This window comes from Patiria miniata, unplaced genomic scaffold (assembly GCF_015706575.1).
Source record: "Patiria miniata isolate m_02_andy unplaced genomic scaffold, ASM1570657v1 HiC_scaffold_12, whole genome shotgun sequence".
NCBI lineage: Eukaryota > Metazoa > Echinodermata > Asteroidea > Valvatida > Asterinidae > Patiria > Patiria miniata.
In genome coordinates, this window is record NW_024037050.1 from 234,149 (window position 1) to 254,464 (window position 20,316).

General features: G+C 41.5%; 1 protein-coding gene across 3 annotated transcripts in view; it reads left to right on the plus strand.

Annotated features, from left to right (window-relative positions):
* Positions 1 to 20,316, plus strand: part of LOC119744309 (transient receptor potential cation channel subfamily M member-like 2) — a 51,162-nt gene that overhangs the window by 26,812 nt on the left and 4,034 nt on the right. For all 3 annotated transcript variants that reach the window (XM_038220188.1, XM_038220181.1, XM_038220195.1), the window contains 12 exons: positions 618 to 720; positions 2,577 to 2,778; positions 3,449 to 3,674; positions 5,225 to 5,311; positions 6,507 to 6,613; positions 7,644 to 7,794; positions 9,044 to 9,172; positions 9,990 to 10,238; positions 12,112 to 12,286; positions 14,177 to 14,315; positions 15,629 to 15,825; positions 19,912 to 20,044. In XM_038220188.1, the coding sequence (XP_038076116.1) occupies positions 618 to 720; positions 2,577 to 2,778; positions 3,449 to 3,674; positions 5,225 to 5,311; positions 6,507 to 6,613; positions 7,644 to 7,794; positions 9,044 to 9,172; positions 9,990 to 10,238; positions 12,112 to 12,286; positions 14,177 to 14,315; positions 15,629 to 15,825; positions 19,912 to 20,044 (1,898 nt within the window). The remainder of the gene's footprint in view (positions 1 to 617; positions 721 to 2,576; positions 2,779 to 3,448; positions 3,675 to 5,224; positions 5,312 to 6,506; positions 6,614 to 7,643; positions 7,795 to 9,043; positions 9,173 to 9,989; positions 10,239 to 12,111; positions 12,287 to 14,176; positions 14,316 to 15,628; positions 15,826 to 19,911; positions 20,045 to 20,316) is intronic.

A 20,316-nucleotide genomic window follows, 5' to 3' on the forward strand; every position in this document is an offset into this window, starting at 1 on the left:
CTACGGAGCGTCGCACTTACGACGCATCGTAGGGATACGACGCGTCGCAGCACGGCGATGCATCGTAAATTACGAAGAGTTTGATGAAATCGGGTGCAGCATTGTTGGGTTCAGTGTACATTAGCACACCTATATTTGGTTTCATAGTCTGTGTCAATTGTAATTGTATCTTCAGCTCTGATGAGTAACCAATCACAAATCGTCATGTTTTTTTATATTTACAAATTACATGGGTTGAATGAATGACAACTTTCACGGCAATGTATCATAAGTTACGATGAGTCTAAGAGCCTTGCAACATTCAGAGGGTCTTGGGGACCCTCCGTAACGTACCTTACGTACGCAGAAAATGATGACTTTTTAGACCCCCTGTAGGCATGGCACACACATTCTGTAAATTGATACAAGAAAGATGCATACTGTACGTTTCCATGTACTGTACATGTACATGGCTTTAATGGCTTTTTTGTTGAAAAATGTTAACATTCTTTGCAACTCCTGTCATTTTTTTGGTATATTTACGTACTTCTAATGCATTTGTTTTCTTCTGAGTCTTTTGTAAATGCCATTAACATGTGTACCTCCATCAAAATCCCTTTTTGTGGTAACTTGTGCAGCATTACAGGGGTGGTTATCGGTTCTCACTGACGGACGTCAGCCATGTGCTGAAGGAACTCATCTTTGACACCTATGACTACAGCACAAGCCATTTCTACGATGGTGAGTAACTACAGTAAACTCCGGCTAAACCGACATCGTACAACTCGTCAAATCGCTCAAGTCGGCCGTCCGACTAAAGTCCCGATTGTCCGTAATGCATTTCCATTGATATTTTTATTTCTAAGTCGGCTTTTACAAGTCGCCATTTCGCTCAAGTCGTCATGTCACTCTCGGTCCTCTTTCCATGAAAAGCATTACAAAATCCATTGTGTAAGTCGGCATTCAACAAATCAGGCATTGACATCGACTTCCTGTACTACGGTTGGCATAGTGTCAAGTGAAAAGTGGTTTCGCACTGCCGTGATCGCTGCATGCATCGGTGTCGAAAAGGGTGTCCTACTGCATACATCGCATATGCATCGTGAGCATATCAATACCAGTACCCCCTCTAGTCTATACGCATGCGCTATGTCCATTTGGGGGGTCGTCTTATTGAATGACTACTGCTGCAGTCAATGCGTGCCTGGTATATACCGGATCACGCACGCATTTAATTTGTTACTGTGCACGTACATACATGTATGTATCATGGTCTCCACTATCAATACCCCAAACGTGATGATACAATTCGAGGATTAATTTGCTGGATTCAACTTAAGCGTTAAGGAGATAATCCAGGGTAAATCGAAGCCAATTAGTGCAATGAATCATGTGTGCAAAAGACCATTCATGTAAGTTGGCAAAATGACGACTTAAAGCAGATATCGGCAAAGTCGTCACAAATTCTCGGGTCCCGAGAGTGCCGGTTTAGCCGGAGTTTACTGTACATAGATAATGATAATTATAAAAGTGGGTATTTATAAAGTGCACATATCAAGTTTATCAACCAGGACTGGTGCTCAAGGTGCTACATAATTATATACCCCTTCTCAAATTAATCACACTAACCATCTTTGCCCTCACAGGTACCCATTTATTCCTGGGTGGAGAGAAGCAATGAGTGACAAAGTACCTTGCCCAAGGGCTCACGCACCACGACCCCATCTGCATCTTTACCCGCAGACCACGAATCCAGTGCCCTTAACCACGAGGCCACAGTCACTCCATTCTAAATTGCCATGCAATATAATTGACCGATTGAGCTCTCTAAGTCACGTGACCTGCAGTGGGTATCCAACATCAACAAACAAGGCCTTCTCCATGGCAAAGTGCATTCCGCTGTTGTAAAGTACATGATGATTGTTGCATTTGTTTGCTCGATCGAGGCTTTTCTTTCTAAAAACTTCTGAAGAATAATCCGGAGTTTGTACCGGAGACCTCACCAGAATGGCTGATAAAGCCGCTCACCTGGACGGCCGTGGTCACACACTTTTGATTTGTGTTTTACAAAAACACTGACGCCAGTAGTCTGGTAGCTCAAAAGAAACCTCTTTTGTAGTAGAATACTGGTAATTTATGTGATTTAAATCCATGTCACAACATACAACTTTCATAAAAGGGCTTCGTAACTGTGTTACATGTAGGAGTGTTATTTACCAAAAATAACTTCTTTTGTTGATTTCTTCTTTTGTTGATTTCTTCAAAATGTTGATGAGGCCTTCTTTTGTTGATTTCTTCAAAATGACAGCTTGCCAGAAAGAATAATTTCACAGGGAGTTTAGTCCCCTCACTATCTTTTAACAAAGTCTGTTTTTCAGCAACAATTACATCTGTTACCTTTTGGATAGCTGCAAAAGGTGGACTGTAGCTTTAAGATCTAGGGTCACATGAGGTCATTGTATATTCTGGTTAGGTAAGCTGAAAAGTGTGCTTACTAACTGACTGTATAGATACTGCCAGCACGCCAGGGGGATTGCGCAAGTTGAACTTGCAATATTTTTTGTGTTTTGATTTGTTTTTTTGTATTTGTTTTGCAGGCAAGGCTTGTTTCAATGAACCTCTCCATGAGCTCTTTATATGGGCTGTCCTGCTGCATCGCTTCCGTTTGGCCAAGTTGTTTTGGAAGCGAGGCAAGCCGTCAATAGGGGGCGCCCTCCTGGCTAGTACGATCCTGAAGGCATTGTCTGAATTGCAAAGGCTGGACTCGCAAGAGTCCGCAGAGATGCACACACATGCCAAGTGAGTGTTGGTCCAAATTGATTAGATGCATGTAATTCTCTTGGGGGAGCAAAACAGTGTTTTACAAAAATACTAAATAATAATAAATTATACATTACGTGGTCTACATACAAATGATAGCTTGCCAGAAAGAATAATTTCACAGGGAGTTTAGTCCCCTTACTATCTTTCAACCAAGTATGTTTTTCATCAATAATTGCGCCAGTTACTTTTGGGATGGCTGCAAATGATGGACTATAGCTTTAAAGTTACCCCTGTGTCATTTTTCTTTTTAATTTGTCAATTAAAGAAAATGTCAAAAGTATATTTATGATAGGTTTGCTAACCACTGTATTGACAACATAGTTTTAATGATAAGTAACAATAATACGCCAGTATTTTAACAATAATACGCCAGTTACTTTTTCGGATGGCTGTAAATGATGGATTATAGCTTTAAGTCATGTTTAAATCATTTCATGTAGGGCATGAAAAATGGACAATTAAGTTGAAACCTTTTTTTTGTTTTTTGTTGTTGAGATTTTACCTACCAAGGAGGGATTAAAATCGAAAGTGCTGTGTGTAAAGTTTGTTCCTTGAAATTGACTCTTTCGTGTTATGTAAACATCAAGGCCCAAGTTGTCCGTGGTAACCATGGTAACCGTTTTCTCCATTCTGCCCCAATCTGCAGGATGTTTCAGAAGATGGCCATTGATTTCCTCAACCTGTGTTATGTAGACGACAGACACCGCACCTCCCTCCTCCTCGTTCGCAACCTGCCGGACTGGGGTAATTCCACCTGCCTGGACCTTGCTGCTGCTGCCCGTAGCAAGCAATTCATTGCCCACGCTGCGGTGCAGAACCTACTCAATGAACTGTGGATGGGTAGGCTGTCACGACGTACAAGCGTTTTCAAGGTGAATGTCTGAGATAATGTGTGCAGTATACGAGCTGATTGTTTACTTTTTTGGCAAGTTGACTGTACTATCCTTAACCAGCCCAATAAAGCATTCTTCATATACCGACAAGTCTTTAACTTTTTACATACAAATTTGTTGAATGATTTGCGAAATACCTGTTTAAAATCATTGTCAAACAGTTGTGTAGCAGTTGAGGGGGGGGGGGGGTGCACCACCATTATCAACAAGTACTCCAAGAGCATATATAATGCTTCTGAAATCTATCACTCAGGTAGCTAAAGTACATGTAGGTACGTAAAATCAGAGTAAAGTATAAAGAGATAAGGCACCCCAATGATGATTTAGAAATTAAATCAATCCTTGTTTTGGTAAGGTTTTTTTTTTTTTTTTTTAGGAGTTTGATCAATCCAAAACCACTTTTGTGGAAATGAAGGCATCATTTCTGATGGCACAAGACCGAAGAAATTATCAAGGCCAAAAATTCTTAAAACTTCCAAGCAAGTAAATAATGTTCTTAAAAGGGACTGAGACAAACACAAAGTTTTTGGCTAAAATAATTGGTTAATGATTAGATAAATTTATTTCGATGCTGCATAAAGGATTATACATAATGTTACATACCGTATTCAAATCAACAATACATACATAGACATATTTACAATAGTGAACATTAACTAAATGGCAGCATCTAGGTCCGGGGTGAAGCATCAGCTTTTGTTCCCCAGTCTATGGACAGATAGACAAGTGACAGACATTCATGAAAAGACAGAGCACAGACACCGGTGTCTATTACATTGCTTTAGTATGCAATTTAAAAAAAGATTTTTTTGGTTTTCTAGCAAAAATAGAGACAGTGGGTGATACTATTCCAATATAGAGTGCCACGTTGGCCTACCATTATGTGCTCCGTGCACAACCCTACCGTTATTTGCTCTGTGCCATAGGGTCTTCGCTTCAGCGTAACTCTCTCTGAGTGGTCTCCCTAAGTCTCCCTTTTTTACCGTTGAGGGGGTACTTGTGCACGGAGCACATAACGGTAGGGCGCTTGGTCTCAAAAGTACTCCTTTTTCTTCTGTAGTATACTAAGAGAGGTTTATATTATTGAGTAAACCTTGTGAACCACCAGTTTTGCACTTGAGGAAGAAAAACTTGTCTGATCCCTTTGTGGTTAAAATAAACCCACCACCTGGTGCACGGAGAGATGGCTATTCAGTTAATCAAAAGTAGTGTGTGATGGTTGATCAAAAGAAATGTTAATTGTGGGCAAACACCTAAATTGAGATTTATTGTTAACCCAATAGCTCCTGCACTGCATTGTATCATATTCCGTTTATTCACTAAAGAATCAATAAAACCATGGAAGCAGGGCGGTTTGTGCACTACAGTGACTAAAGGGTAAAGCAACAAGTAAGCCTTTGTACAACAACTTGCGTCGTCTAGCATGCATCGTGTTTTTTTTTTCAGGCAAAGTTAGCGGTTATATTTGATCACATCAAAATGTATTCACATGTAATGCCTCAAGTTTGTTTTGGTGCTTTCTTGTACAGATCTGGTCATGCATATGTTTCCCGATAGCAGTCCCCTTTGCGATAACTTTCATGTCCAAAGATGACCCAACTGTGCCAGCCAAGAAGGTAAGTTTCAGATGAAGGAGACATTTTCTTGTGATCCCGACACTCTTGGGGTGACCACAGCTTCTCTCACACAGTCTACCCCTCTCTATCCATTTTGCTCCCTCTCAAACAAGATTTCAAAACCTATCTGTTCACTTTCTAATCTCCTCTTTGGTTTGTACCTTGCAATTTATATGTCTTGGACTTAGCATTTATAAATTTTGTAGTTTGTGTAGTTATTCATTGTATAGCGCCATGAGCATACTGAGTAATGGACCTGCTGCGCTTTATAAGATGCCACTATTGTTATTTTTATTACCGCATGCCTTGCGTAACCCCGGTACGGTATGCGGTATTCATAAATACCTCGGACAGTTTAGCTATTCCTATTGGTCGAGAGCCCGTCACGTGGCCGGTCTTAAACGGATGATAAAGACATAGCTAGCTGGTCTTAAACACTTTTCTAGTGTCACAATAAAATGTGGACTCCTAAAAATCCAGTTCCTCTTACCGTTTCATTGGTTGAACGGTCACAATTCTCACGTAGGCATGCGCAACACTACCAGCGAGTCAACATTTTATAGTTCTAAATTCAAAACGCAACGCCCCAGATGCGTTCTGCGCGACATCGCGCAGAACATGCTACGCGCGCGTCAATCTCCATAAAAGGGTTGTTTACATATTACTCGCCAGCTGAACACTCCATTATTTAGCCAGAGGGATGTTTCAAAAAGCTTAAAGTGAACTTGTTGCACAAAATCGGGATTTTTGAACGAATTATTTGATATTTTTTTACCGAAAAGGTATTTATGAATGGGAATGAATATGTGCTCGGTCGGTATTTATCGGCTCGGTCGGTATTTATCGGCTCGGTCGGTATTTATCGGCTTAGAGTCTGGGTGCTGATAATTACCCTCGCCTCCGGCTCGGGTAATTATCAGCACCCAGACTCTAAGTGGTCTTAAACAGAGTGATAAAAACCTCCGGAGCACACATTTATTCCCTTAGTCAACGCCAGTGATACGGTGTGGTAACGCAGTACACGGCGGCGCAATTACCGACTTGATTTCGAGTCTACTAAACAGTTAGTCAGGCAACGTACCATACACGTGCAGTTGATATGGTTTGATCTAATCATTTGCATATCCTGTAAACATCATTTTTAATAGATATACATGCATGAAGAAACTTTTTGATTGATTATCCTTGAATGCAGATGTTAGAGCATCAGCTATCAGATGGAGATGCAGGCAATAACGAATCCCGTGAAGATATCTCAAGTCCCCTGAAATCCAGTAAAACCACCAAAGACATCCACCAGACGTGAGTTGACAATAATTATTCTATCTTTACAAAGACTGGCAGATGAGGCATCTGTATTCAGTGACGCAGTCACTCGGTGTCAATTCAACATTTGTGTTGCTTACATCACAATCTAGCATTTGAAACAAAAAAATATAAGTATAGTTATTTTTGCAATTCAAGGTCAAATGTCATTTCACTACGTATTTTGTCTACTCTTCATGCTATGATTTTGGTTTTATTTGGTGAAATGGAAGCTATTCAATGAGCTTTAAAATGATGTAAAATTTGGCTTGGTGCATGTATGTTGGTGCTATGCTAGATACAAGTAGTTAAAGTTGGGAGGTCACTGCTAATTAGTCAAAAGTGCCTTGACCTCATCTTAAAAACTAACGAGCCAAATTACAAACAAATTGTTCCTATGTGCCCTCACAGCTGCAGCCAATTTGCACACGGCTTATCAAAACCTTACCCAGTGCACTGTAACATAAACACATTAGGTAATCAATGATCTAGTTCCATGCATACCAAAAACGTCATTGGACCTTTTACATGTCATGACCCCAATATTTGTTTTCCTCAAATATGTGACCCACTCTACAAACAAAAAGTATTAAAGTTGCACTGTGCAGTATCGTGCAATGGTCTGCTCGAGGTTGAGAGGGGAAAATTTCTTCAAAATGTGATTTTTCTTTTTTTGTCATGGATGACCTCTTTATTAACTAAAGTTTCAGGGTTCATTCAAAGAAATGTTGATTTCGATGAATACGGTGGGGAAAAAAAAATACAATTTTAAGAGCATCATGCTCAAATCTGGAGCCAGCTATTTTCAAGCCTGTTTTCTTTGTGCAATTCAAACTCAAAGGAAGTAATTAATAAGCAAATATGTCATATCTCCAGAACGGGAGGGGCTATGGAGCTCTATTATATTCCAAATGAAAGCCTACATGGTGGGCTTTCCAACCATTTTTAACATATGGTACATAATGCCCTTTTTTGTGGAGCGGATCACACATTGTAAAAGACCTCGATAATATGTTGAAAATCGCAGGCCTCCTGTCGAGGAAACCGATGACTGCATGAGTGTGAAGACATACATGACGCATGCCACCCACAGGCAGCATCATAACAATGGCTACTCGTGGTGGTACAAGTTGAAGCTGTTCCACGAAGCTCCTGTCATTAGCTTCCGCATCAACATGGTCAGTAGACATCAACTCTCTCCTTCATATTGTCCAGTCTTAAGCTTTTTTTTTTCTAGCCAGAAAAAAAGCTTGTTACCCGTGATAATTAAAGGGGCACTAGGCCCTGAAATCCCCGAAAATGTTATGTTTTGGATTGTTTACTTAGCCTATTTCAAACATCTGGTTGAAAGGAAACCAACCTAATGTCTTACCGTTCCCGAGAAAAGACGAAAAAAGCCCGCTTGTTTACATTGGACATGACGAGTACGAATACGTTTTTCGTGTCGTTCTCATGTACGCTATACACGCTGTGTGTCTCGGGAACAGTGTGCGGTGACCAATTACCAATGCAAAAAAATTGTGGTTTCTTCAACGTCCGCAAAAGGCGAACACTTTACGCGTACGAATGAAATCACAACTAGCATCCAAACAGCTCGAATTTATGGGGTCGCAAAAGTGGACCCTGAAATTCGTTCTCGCACGCATAATACATGAATAACACAAAAACGCCCAGTTTTGAAAGGATAGTTGTGTGGATGTTTATATCCTACTTTTAAAAGTTATTTCCGATTATCATCATCTCGTTCAAAGCGCGTTTTGTAGCCCAATTGGGCTGTTCCAGGACCTAGTGTCCCTTTAACATGCTCTGAACTGATCAGTGACATGGCGATGGGTGGGGGTGAAAAAAACCCCAATGAACTCCTCCCCCCCCCCCCCTCTCTTGCCCCCCGCCGCAGCCGTTCCCCCTCCCCCCCCCCCCCCCCCCAAAAAAAGAATGGGGTTGGAGGAATGGGGAATAGAAGTAGCTGCGTATCTGATTAAACTAAAGTTGCAAAATCAATTAATCCTATACTACAAGGCCCAATTCGGACAATTCACAATGCAGTGCGCCACCAAGAGTTTGCCATGGAGGTCCATTTTTAAAGTTTACTGTCGACAAAACATGGCTCATTACATTGAGTGTCAGTAGACAACCTGAGCTAGTTTGTTATAGATTGGGGCATAGCGTTCAGCCGCCTTGCAAAAGAAATAGTGATAAAATGAAAAGAAAAGGGCTAACAAATACTGGAATCAGACACTTACGAAACTACCGACCAAAAAAACGAACAATTTCAAATGTCCCGCGCTGCGAATTTGTCGACCATCTCCCACAATGCACTGGGAAAAAAACCTCTCTTTGGAAAACTCTCGGTGGCGCATTGCATTGTGAATTGGCCAAATTTAGCACTGGTCTTGCTGAATGTATTTTTCCATCCTTGCTTTCCAGATAGCGCATTTTGTGTTTCTGGGACTGTTTAGCTACATCCTCCTGTCCAACTTCACAGAAAAGATCTCTGTCTATGAAATGGTTCTCATCGGATGGGTTTTCACGCTCTTCACAGAGGAGGTGCGACAGGTGAGTCTAAGATAGCAATGTTCTAATTTTTCTTCTTTTTTGTTTTGGTAATGGACTACTTAGGGACCGTGACCATTGAGCCCCGGTATGAAAAGGGCCTCTCGGTAAGCTCGTCCCCTCCCAAGAAGTCCTTTCGCACCGTCCCAGCTACCGGCCTAGGAGCTGGTCTGGTTGCTAATCAGGAACTCCTCCATCCTGTTTGCAAGTATTGACACATGTAATATATCCCAGAAGAAACCTGCTTGTGGTTTTCATCTCTCAGCGCGCAACAATAGAACACTTTCGTCGGCACAGATCAAAACCCCTGCCATGCGGTTTTTACGCACAATGGGACCGTAAATTAAAAAGGCGTTTGGAAGGATTTTATCTTTAATCTGGTAAATCTGCTATTGTTCTGCTCTGGGCGTTCTCTGAAGAGCAATAAATTGATGCGTCTGACTGACTTCAAAACTTCTCGTCAGACAGGACCATGTACCGGACGAGACTTGGCTGAAGACCGGACTGGCTCTGGCCCGGACGAGGTACCGGGGGGCCCTTTTCATACCAGGGCTGAATGGTCACGGACCCTTAACTTGCATGAATAGTAAATGGCATTTCATCACAACTCACCAGAGCTCCAGTAGGAACACAACATGTGCATGTTCCAATTTGCACGTGTAAGCCGCTAAGTACACACGCCTAATTCAGTTGGGCTCAAAAATCATACACATTCCAAAAGCCTGTATCTTCAACTGTTGCTTTGCTAAGGCTTTGCATCATTCAATGCCTTTGTATTCCCCCGCCCTGCTCTAACATTTAAGTTGCCTTGAAACCCCAGATTTTTCAAGAGGACTACCACACGTTGTACCATCGCTTTGATGCCTGGCTGTGGGGCTACTGGAACTGTGTTGATCTCCTGTCGCTAGTGATGTTTGCCGTGGGTCTTGGGCTTCGGTTTCACCCAGTCACATTGGACGCCGCCCGGATTGTTCTGGCCCTGGACCTGATTGTCTTCTACCTCAGGATTCTCCACATCTTCTCGGCCAGCAAGCTCTTGGGCCCCAAACTCATCATGATCGTCAGAATGGTAATGATCAAGCTGCAGCATTCCTTGTTTGTTGTCAAACTGTACGGATTATTTGATGTATCTTTCAGTTTTGCTATTCAACTTGGTCTGGGTGTCAGATGTTAGTGACAAGAAAATGACTGGTGATTTGTCTCAGCTTTTGTATGATGTTAGCACTGCTTCACTAATTTGATACCCATTTGTGGAAAAAGTTACCTCATTTCTTGGTACATATACATATAAATGAGCTGGTCGTAAAGCAACTTGAGTAAGAATACTGGTGTTAAAATTTAATTGTTTGTGCACACAGCAGAATGCTTCCATCTTAATATCCAGACTCAACAACTCAGCCTAGAGTCAGGGTTTGTTCTTCCTTGCAAACACTTTGTCTTGGCGTACAAGTTGAAATAACACCTATAGACCATTTCAATCACACTATCCTGTACATATTTACAGAGGACCCTTTCAATGGCAAAAGTATTGTGCCGGCAACAGCCACATGATGGATTATCTGATGAGCAACAGCTTGCACAATGCTTTGGCCATTGTACAGTGATACAGGGTGAGTCAAAAAAGCGGATCCCAAACCTCAAAAAATATATTTCATATTTAAAAAATATGTAGTGCCAAACATAATGACTGGAAAGCCAATTTCAATCAAGCTTCTTTTAGATGAAAAATTATTGATATTGCTCCATCCGTTCAAAGACTATCACCATTTAAACGCAATGACCCTAAAGCCTGTTTCGTCAAAAAATAAGCAGTTAAATATGTATTCTGACTGTTTGGAACAACAAAAAAAATGACACAGAATACTTGTTTCAACAACTGTCAACAATTACCAAATATCTATATTAACAACCCTGGTTAAGCAAACAATATGTTTTATAAAATGCACTTGTTGTAAAAGACAGGCCTACAAAAGGACTTTGTTGAATATTTTTAACGTTTAAACAGGTTTTATCGCTGGTGATGTTTGAAGACAATTGTGACAAAAATTCTTGAAATCCCATTTTTGGACGTAAGAGGTTTTAGGGTCATTGTGTTTAAATGGTGATATTATTTGAACGGATAGAGCAACTTCAGTAAATTTTTCATCTAAAAGTAGCTTATGAAATTGGCTTTTCAGTCATTATTATGTTTGGTGCTACATATTTTTTATAAATATGAAATATAATTTTTGGTGTTTGGGTTCTGCTTTTTTTTACTCACCCTGTACATGTGTAGTGTGCCCGGAAATGGTTTATAAAAGTGGCTGAATCCATTTCCCATAGACCTTGGTGTTTCGGTAGTCTGAGTATCACACGCTGTCCAACAGAGCCCTCTCTATCTCTGGTCCAACGTCTGATCGATTTTAGCATGCAAATTTAGGCAACCCCGCGCACCAGCCAATCGGAATTGACGTAACATCATTTCATTCCAAAATCTAGACTAAGCTGTTGATTGGTCAATTTTGATGCCATGTTTTTGTAATGCAACAGCGGGCATGGAGATGTAATAAAGCCGGACATTGGCTGTAAAAACTGTTAGCAAAATGCTGTGCATCTAGAATACACAAACGCTTATCGTGGGCTTGAGGTGAACGCGCAAGAGGGCATTCGCATTACTCATATTATTAAAAAAATTATGTGATGATCATTCGAAACCACAGTGTGACAGGTCCCGTGACACAGCCTATTTTTGCTAACACAATTCACAATGCAAAAGCATAGTAAATGTCGAGACCCGCATGTAGAAGGTGCCTGCTAAATGGTCAGAATCTCGAGGTCGAGACGCAGTTTAGTTGCATAATTAATCGCCGAATCTTCTCGCATCATCATGGACTAGTGTTTCTGCAGGTCGTAGCCAAATAATTGGAATGCGGCTTCAAACTCCTGTTTTGCTTGTACTGCAGCTGGTGATTCTGGTGGCTTTCTTGGCTATTCTGATGGTCTTCATGATAGCCTTTGGGGTAGCTTGTCAGGCCATTCTCTTCCCTAACAGCCAGGACCTGGCCAGCATCATCAAGGGTGTGTTCTACCAGTCTTACTTTCAGCTGTATGGCGAGCTGTTCCTAGAGGACATTGATGGTAATTTCAAGATCTTTTCAATGAAAACTCTTAAATTTAAATTAAAATCATTCCTTCTTAACTCTCATGGGACAATACTAATTCATTATTAACTGTTACGCTATCTTCGGCCACTAGTACTAGTCTGTGGTATGTGTTGTTTACCATTCACTTTGGTGTTTATTGATAAGGGAATAACTGCGTGCTTGGCTGGTTTTGAAACACTCTGTTTAAGACCAGTTGGAGTACAGATGCCGACTATTGCGATGCGGCTCAGAACGCAGCTGTGCCGGTGTACTGTGAATTTAGGACTATTAATACTGACTCACTGGTAGTATTGTGCATGCTTACGTGAGAGTTGTGAACGTTAAACTAATAAAATGCTAAAAGGCACCAGATTTCAACGGAGACATTTGGTGACACTAGAAAAGTGTTTAAGACCACTACCTATTCCTATTGGTCGAGAGCCCATCCGGCATGTCCGGTGGGTGGTTTTAAACTACTGGTAAGAATTGTTTTGAACTAGCCAGTTATCAAAGTGGCTCCTGAATCGGGACAATTGATTTCTACTTTTCGAAAATGTAGTCTTCGAAGTTTAACGGTTTTGAAGTTCCCCCCCCCCCCCCCGAAAAAAAATTTAAAAATGAAGGCAGCCTCACAGCGACATCTTTACAACCTATAAAACCTATAAAAACCTATAGTTCAATTTGGAAGGCTATTTTCTTTCTCTAACCCTAACCACTTAAGCACTTTTACTAGAAAGTATCCTGAATACTCCAAAATCCACCGATTGTGTCATGCACACACAAAAATTGGTGTTGGTGACTGCTCAGTATGGATGTATTCTGAATCCATCCAAATCCTCAGTGCTGCTAGGCTTTAATACAATCCTGAATCCATCAAAATGCCCCTGTCTTCAATATGGATGTACATGTATCCTGAATCCGCCGAAATACTCCAATGATTAACTGGGGTGTGGATTTTGATGGATTCAGGTACGTTAGGGTTGTACAGTAGCCTATATAACCATTGGAAACCTATACTATTATCAACAGAAATGTCTTGTGTTGGTAAATAAAAACAATGAAATTACCCGCTGACTAGCCCCTTGCCGTGTTCTCCAACTTTGAAAATTAAAGGTCGGTGTGCCGTCAAAAAGCGGAGGGGGGGGGCACTATAGGGGCGCTATTTGCTGTCATACATTTCTTTATGCTAGGGGTGCTATTTGCAGATGAACATGTAATTTATGTACGGATAGCAGCTTTTAGGCCATTTCTAATACAGTAACAGTTAAGTACAATACTGGCTCGGCATCATCTTTTTTAATACATCAGTGACCAGGGACTCTGAGGCAGTTTTGCCTTGAGACTTTTGACCTGATGGATTGCTACAATGGCCAGGCTTGTCATTTTGACAAATGTTCCATGTTACTGCTTTTGGCAGAGTTTCTGGCAAAAATTTACCCTGGAGGGTAAGGGTTGTCCCACTTGTTTATCTTTTATATTATTTTTTCCTTTTTTTTAATGCATGGCGACAACTTTTTAAGCATGGCGGCATCTGTTTAAGCTTTGCGGGTGCCTCAGAAAGCATGGCGCGTACAGATTGGAGAACACTGCCTTGGTCATGGTCTTCTCAGTTTGAGCCACTTCTAGCTGCCATGACCTTTACAGGGTTGATTTCGTTAACTTGATTTTCATGTTGTTGAGTCTGCATTTCCAGTTTGGGTATTGGACTGACGCGACTTGCCGTGGGCATCTTGACTGGACTAGATTCCAAGGACATTTCGGCTGGATTCCAATTTGATTTCAGGGCATTGTGGATGCTGTACGGCATTATCTATATGAGAAGTTTGCTGAGAAATAAGCTGTAATGTAATTCATGGTTGAAAAGCTTTCATACTTTACTCCACAGGTGTAGACTGTGCCGTCGAGAATGCAGACAGTTCTATGCAGCGTTGCCCTCAGCATTCCTGGTTTGGGACCATCGTCCTTGCATTTTACCTCTTCACCAGTAACATTCTACTTCTTAATCTTCTCATCGCAATGCTCAAGTACGTAGGCTTTTCTTCGCAACGTTTTGAAATGACTGTGGGCGTATACAGAAAGTATTCGTCAACTTATATTGGGGGATTGTAATGATGCTAATTCCTGTGATATGGAGGGTTTCACGTTATTTAGGTCATCATTTCTTTCAGAGGACAGTGAAATTGGAGAGCAGGACCTGCCTACACTGGATACCTTTCCATAAACGTGACACACAGACATAAGACAGACGGACGTTCCAGCCAGACGGAATTGTGGGGTGATAGCATTGTGTTCCCATTATCCCTTTTTCTAAAGATTCTCTTCTGGGGTGATGTTTTTCTATTGTGAAAATAGTGGGGTGATGTGTCCTGAAAGGAACATCTCCCCACAAGGGTGGTATGGTCAGAACGGACAGACAGACATCAGACAGCGTTGGATCTTTAAAATAGAATAATAATGTGTTTATTTTACAAACCTCCAACAACACAAGACACAGTCTTCTCAACGCACACATGTCTGCTTATTGCGCAAGCATGATATTTTCAGACGTTAGCCTGAACTCAGACTTTTTAATTCTGAGAGACGTAATAGTCTGACTCTTAAATCTTTTGTCTGAAATCAGATTTTTGAATCTGAGAGAGTCATTTTCAGTACAAAAAGGAATACATGTACATCTTTCAGACCTGTCATCCAATTTTCAGCCTTTTTTAAATTAATAATACACTGTATCATCCCTGTTATGGTGCCACACCATTGCTTCTCAAAATTTATTTACTGATTAACCCTAACAGAACTCAACCCATCAAACCCCAACAGCATGTTTTGTTGGAATCTGTCAGGATGGGTACAGTACGCCTCAAACAGTCTTTTACAGTCTTTTACATTGGGTTGGAACAGCTCCAGAATCAAAGTCAGAAATATGTGTGTGCAGTTTCCCATTCCCATATGTGATGCCATCAAGCTACATGAGTCATTTGTCGGGAATTTCCATTTGGAGATACAGACCAAAATAGGGTCACTTCATCACATCACTTCATCACGTCTCTTTTGGTGTTCCGACTTCCATAACTTTTGAACTAAAGATGGTATCAGCACGCGGTTTTCACAGCAGTAATGCTGAGATTGTGCTCTTTTCAAATCTGTAATAAAAAATGTTTTGACGGGGGTCGGCTAACAACTCATTTAGCTTGATCACATCACATATGGTGTTGGAATTTGCCAGGATGGGTATGGTTCCTAGTAAATCATGCAAGGGAGTTAGGGTTAATATCTTATTATTATATCAATTCTTGACAAACTGACAAAGTACTTTCCCCAAACCCCGTCTGTTCCTTTACAGTTACACCTTCCAGGCTATTCAGGATAACACAGATACCTTTTGGAAGTTCCAACGCTACCAGTTAGTCAAGGAGTATTATCAGCGCCCTTCCGTCGTGCCACCGTTGATCATAGTGGTTCATGTCTACCAGATGGTACGATGGGCCTGGGACAAGTGTTTCCCTGGACATAAACTCTACAGGTCCCTCAATCTGATGAGTAAGTCCAAAGCTCATGAATTCACATCTTCATTTTGTCATTGTTTGTTAATGGCCTTTACAGATGCTATTGGTTGGTAGTTTGATACCTGATACTAGTAAGTTAATAATAATAAATGTGCTTATATATTGCTTTCTATGGTATCAACAATTTTAGAGCGCTTTACAATTATTACCCTGTTCATCAGGCCATGGGACCATGCAAAAAAAAGGTAAAGGGTAAAGGGGACGAACCTGTGTTCACAGGAACGGAGTGCCCATCTCTCTTTCATTAGCAATTGGGCCAGACTCATATGCTGTTGTGGGGGGATCGCCACACCTCCTCCACAGCGAGTCTGTTACCTTCCCAGCATTGAATAACGCCGGTACCCATTTAACACCTGGGTTGAGAGGAGTAATTAAGGTAAAGTGCCTTACTCAAAGGGAAGAACACGCATGGCCACGGCGGGGCTCGAACCCACAACCTCACGATCATGAATCCTGTGCTCCGCCGCTAGACCACACGTGCCCACATGGGACCATGCAGCAGCCGATACCAGCGCTCACAGGTACCCATTTATACTCCTTGGTGGAGAGAGGCAATTGTAGTAAAGTGTCTTGCCCAAGGGCACAAACACCATGTTCCTGGCAGGGTTCGAAACCGCGCACCTTCGTACATGAGTCAAACACCGTAACCTTTGGACCATGGCGTTCTAAGTTGTTGTTATACTTGTAGACTCTTTAAAAAATGTGGAATTGAATATAACATATTTAAATAGAGCGCAGAGGCTAGTGTTTGCTTCGATAAAGCCACATGACAAGCATAATCACAGAAAATAAAATCAAGAAAGAAGTTGCATTGAAACAAAAGAAATTCAAGATTTACATCTGTGTATACTTAGGCCAAACAAAATAGTTATGCTTCCGATTACATGGCATTTGAAAATAGGGAAGGTAGGTTGGGAATTTTTTTTTTTTTGGGGGGGGGAGGGATTTTTTGTGTACGATCATATGGAGGTGTCTACATGTAGTCAAGGGTAAAAGGTAGTTATATGATGGTCGTCTCTTCTTTTTTTTTCTTTTTTTTCCCCAAAAATGAAGGTAGGGGCTGTCAAAATAGGGTAATAACCGAAGCACAACTATTTTTTTAATTTTTTTATTTGGCCTTACAGCTTGCCGGAACACATGCAAGGCACTAGATAAGAAAAAAGAAATGGAAACGCATGCCATTATGTCTCAGACGTGAAAACCATTATGTGGAGGTTGTACAAGCGATCAGATACTGTTAGCTTACTTGATAGGCCATCATTCGTGTGGTCTTGTGACGTCATTTTACGCAACTCACATCCGCTACGTGTGTACACGTCGAGGATATGCCGCATGCTACTTGTCAGTGTGAAACGCACAGGAAATTGTCGATTTTCACCCTCTTTTTCATAAATTATCATTCGATTGAAAGAGGATTAATTGCTGAAGTGCAATGTTTATATGCCACTTGTGTTTCAAAACAGGATTAGTCAACAGATACAAGTCTTTCATCAGGCAGCCCCTTTGGATTACTGTTTTCACTGAAATGGATCTGATAACTAGTCCTATGTGTACACATTCACGATGCAAAACTACAGAATGGTCGCTAAATCAGTCAAGGCCGGTTAATAGTTGGTCCCGCGATGATAAACGTTGACGCTGATGATCGCTGAACACCGAGCCTTTTTCAGGCAGTTCATAGTCGTCAAGCGACGGTTGAAAGAATACGCGCTCGGAAGCAATGGTTGATAACTATTCCTATGTGTACACATTCACGATGCGAAACTACAGAATGGTCGTTAAATCAGGCAAGGCCGGTTAATAGTTGGTCCCGCGATGATAAACGTTGACGCTGATGATTGCTGAACGCTGAGCCTTTTTCAGGCAGTTCATAGTCGTTGAGCAACGGTTGTAAGAATACGCGCTCGGAAGCAATGGTGGATAACTGTTCCTATGTGTACACATTCACGATGCAAAACTACAGAATGGTCGTTAAATCAGTCAAGGCCGGTTAATAGTTGGCCCCGCGATGATAAATGTTGACGCTGATGATCGCTGAATGCTGAGCCTTTTTCAGGCAGTTCATAGTCGTCGAGCGACGATTGTAAGAATAGGCGCTCGGAAGCAACTGTTGGCAGCAGTTTATGCATACATGTATCCGTTCAGATGCGAAACCTCTTTAATAACTGAGGACACCTAGCTTTCAAATTTTTAACAAGCTTGTCACCAAATTTTAGGCCAAATAAAGGCTCCGGTTTCTGGTCTGCGCGCGTCGCCTTGGCCATGCGTGTCAGCAAAATTTAAAAGTTTTTTTCAATGTAAGATGATGTCTCAAAACCGCCAAACTCACTGGTTTGACTGGAATCCTGCTGCTGCACAATTTTAACATGTTTTTACAACTCTTTAGATGGGGTTACGATCGAGTATAAGCTTCGTGTGGCCTCTCTAGGTTCCCATACATTTGGCACTAAATTTAGTCGGGCACCATTTTTGCAGTCATCAAGTAAAAAAAAAAAAAGTTGCATCGCCGCACCACTTTTAGGGCAAGCTCCATACCAGAAACCGAAAACTTGTTTGGGGCCTTACAACTTTTTTTTTTTTTTACTACGGAATGGCAAAATGTGGTAAGCATTTTGTGGGAAACCCCACAAGTGGAACTCCCTGTACCCGGGTCGTTGGCCCAAGCTTTAATCTGCTACTGCTTTGTCTGTAGATTACAATATACATTTGTACCTGGTATTTTTTTGTGTTGTCTGGTTCCTTGTTGTACCGTTTGTTGTTGCTGTGAACACTTTTTTCCTATAGTGCATATGACCTGTTTGTGCACTAAATCTAGGTAGCCAGTTGTATGCTTGCTTTTTTGTCAATGCTTGTCACCCTGGGATAACAGCGATGATGCTGCATGCTTGTTTGAGTGATTGCGTTGAATGTACAGTGTATTAGAGTCAGTCAGTACCAGTTTCGTTTTTCAAAGAATTGGGACTATTCAAACAAATTGGAAAGTCTTTTATTATGTGACTGGGTAAAAAAGTGGGGTTTCCCCCTGTTACCCTAAGAATGGGCTTACTACTCAACAGCAACAATAACAATTGTTCCACATTTCTTGAAAAAACGGTAGTACAGTTAACAAAAAACAGTCAGTAGTTCTCACTTTGTTGAAGAATGCGACATGCTTGATAATCAGTCTGAGCGTAACCGGACATTTTGGTCAGGCTAATGTACATTCTAAAATTTTAGCAATTTTTGGCGAGCTGCGAAGCAGATGCTAGCCTACAGTATACAAATACATCTTTCCGTCTGTCCGTCTGTCCATCGTTTCTCGGGCTGATCGGCCATCCGCATTCAGATTTCAATGTTGAGATTTTTGCTTCTGGCTACTTAAGAGAGGGTGTGGGGGTGGGTAGGGGAGGGTGGGGTGGGGTGGATGGGAGAGGGTTGGGGGTTGGTGAGGGCAGTGATGTGGTACATGCAAATACATACATGTATAAGGGCATTTGATCTTTTGGTTAGTACGATCTTGGGTGGGGGAGGGTGGGGGTGTGGATTTTGTGGGGCTTTGGGAAGGGTGGGGGAAGTGTGGCGATGGTGGTGATTTGGTACATGTACATTCATGTAAGGGCATTTGTTGAATTAAGTTGGCATTTAAAAAAAACAGCCCTCATACCTTGGTTTACCATCCTGAATCCTGATCAGACCTTGAATTTGGGAATTTTTAGGGCAAGGCCACTTTGGCCTTGAATGAAACAAAATTATAGAGGGCACCAGGGCCAAACTAAATATCTGCAGAAGGGGCACAGAGGCCGACAAAAAAAATGCAAATTGGTAACCCGTGCGACAGTTTACTACCAATGCATAATTACCCTGTGCGTGAATAATCGCGCGCGCTTGGTAAATAGCAAAAATAGCATCTGGCATGTGATGGTGAATGGACCAGTGACTAGGCTCTTGATCATGAATATGTATGAGCTATAGTAATGTGGACTAATGTATATCACAGGTGGACAAGGACCTGTCCCCAGTGAGGGCGCTCTATGAAAAGGGTCCATCGCGAATCTGTTTACGTCTCTGTCATATTTTGCAGAGAGGGAGTTGCGGCAGGACAAGCAGATTGAGATCTCAACATGGGAGGAGGTGAAAGGTGAAGACTATTTGGCAGAGATGAAGCGACAAGCTCATCAGGAATCCAACAAGCGAATAAAACAAACTGATGAGAGGTAAGTCCATTGCATGATATCTAACAGAGCATCAGAAAATAAGGTGTTTTATTAAAGTGGGACGAAAATATCCAAAATACAGTTGTGTGTTCTTTACTAGTGTGTTACCTCCTGAGTGAAAGTTGGAAAAAAACCACTCGGGTGGGACTCGAACCCATGACCTCCTGCTTTCTAGTGCAGATGTCTTACCACTCGACCACCGAGCTAACGGGATCAGTTGGCTGGTTCGAATCTGATGTACATAGCAGCGGGTACAGCATAAACTATTATTA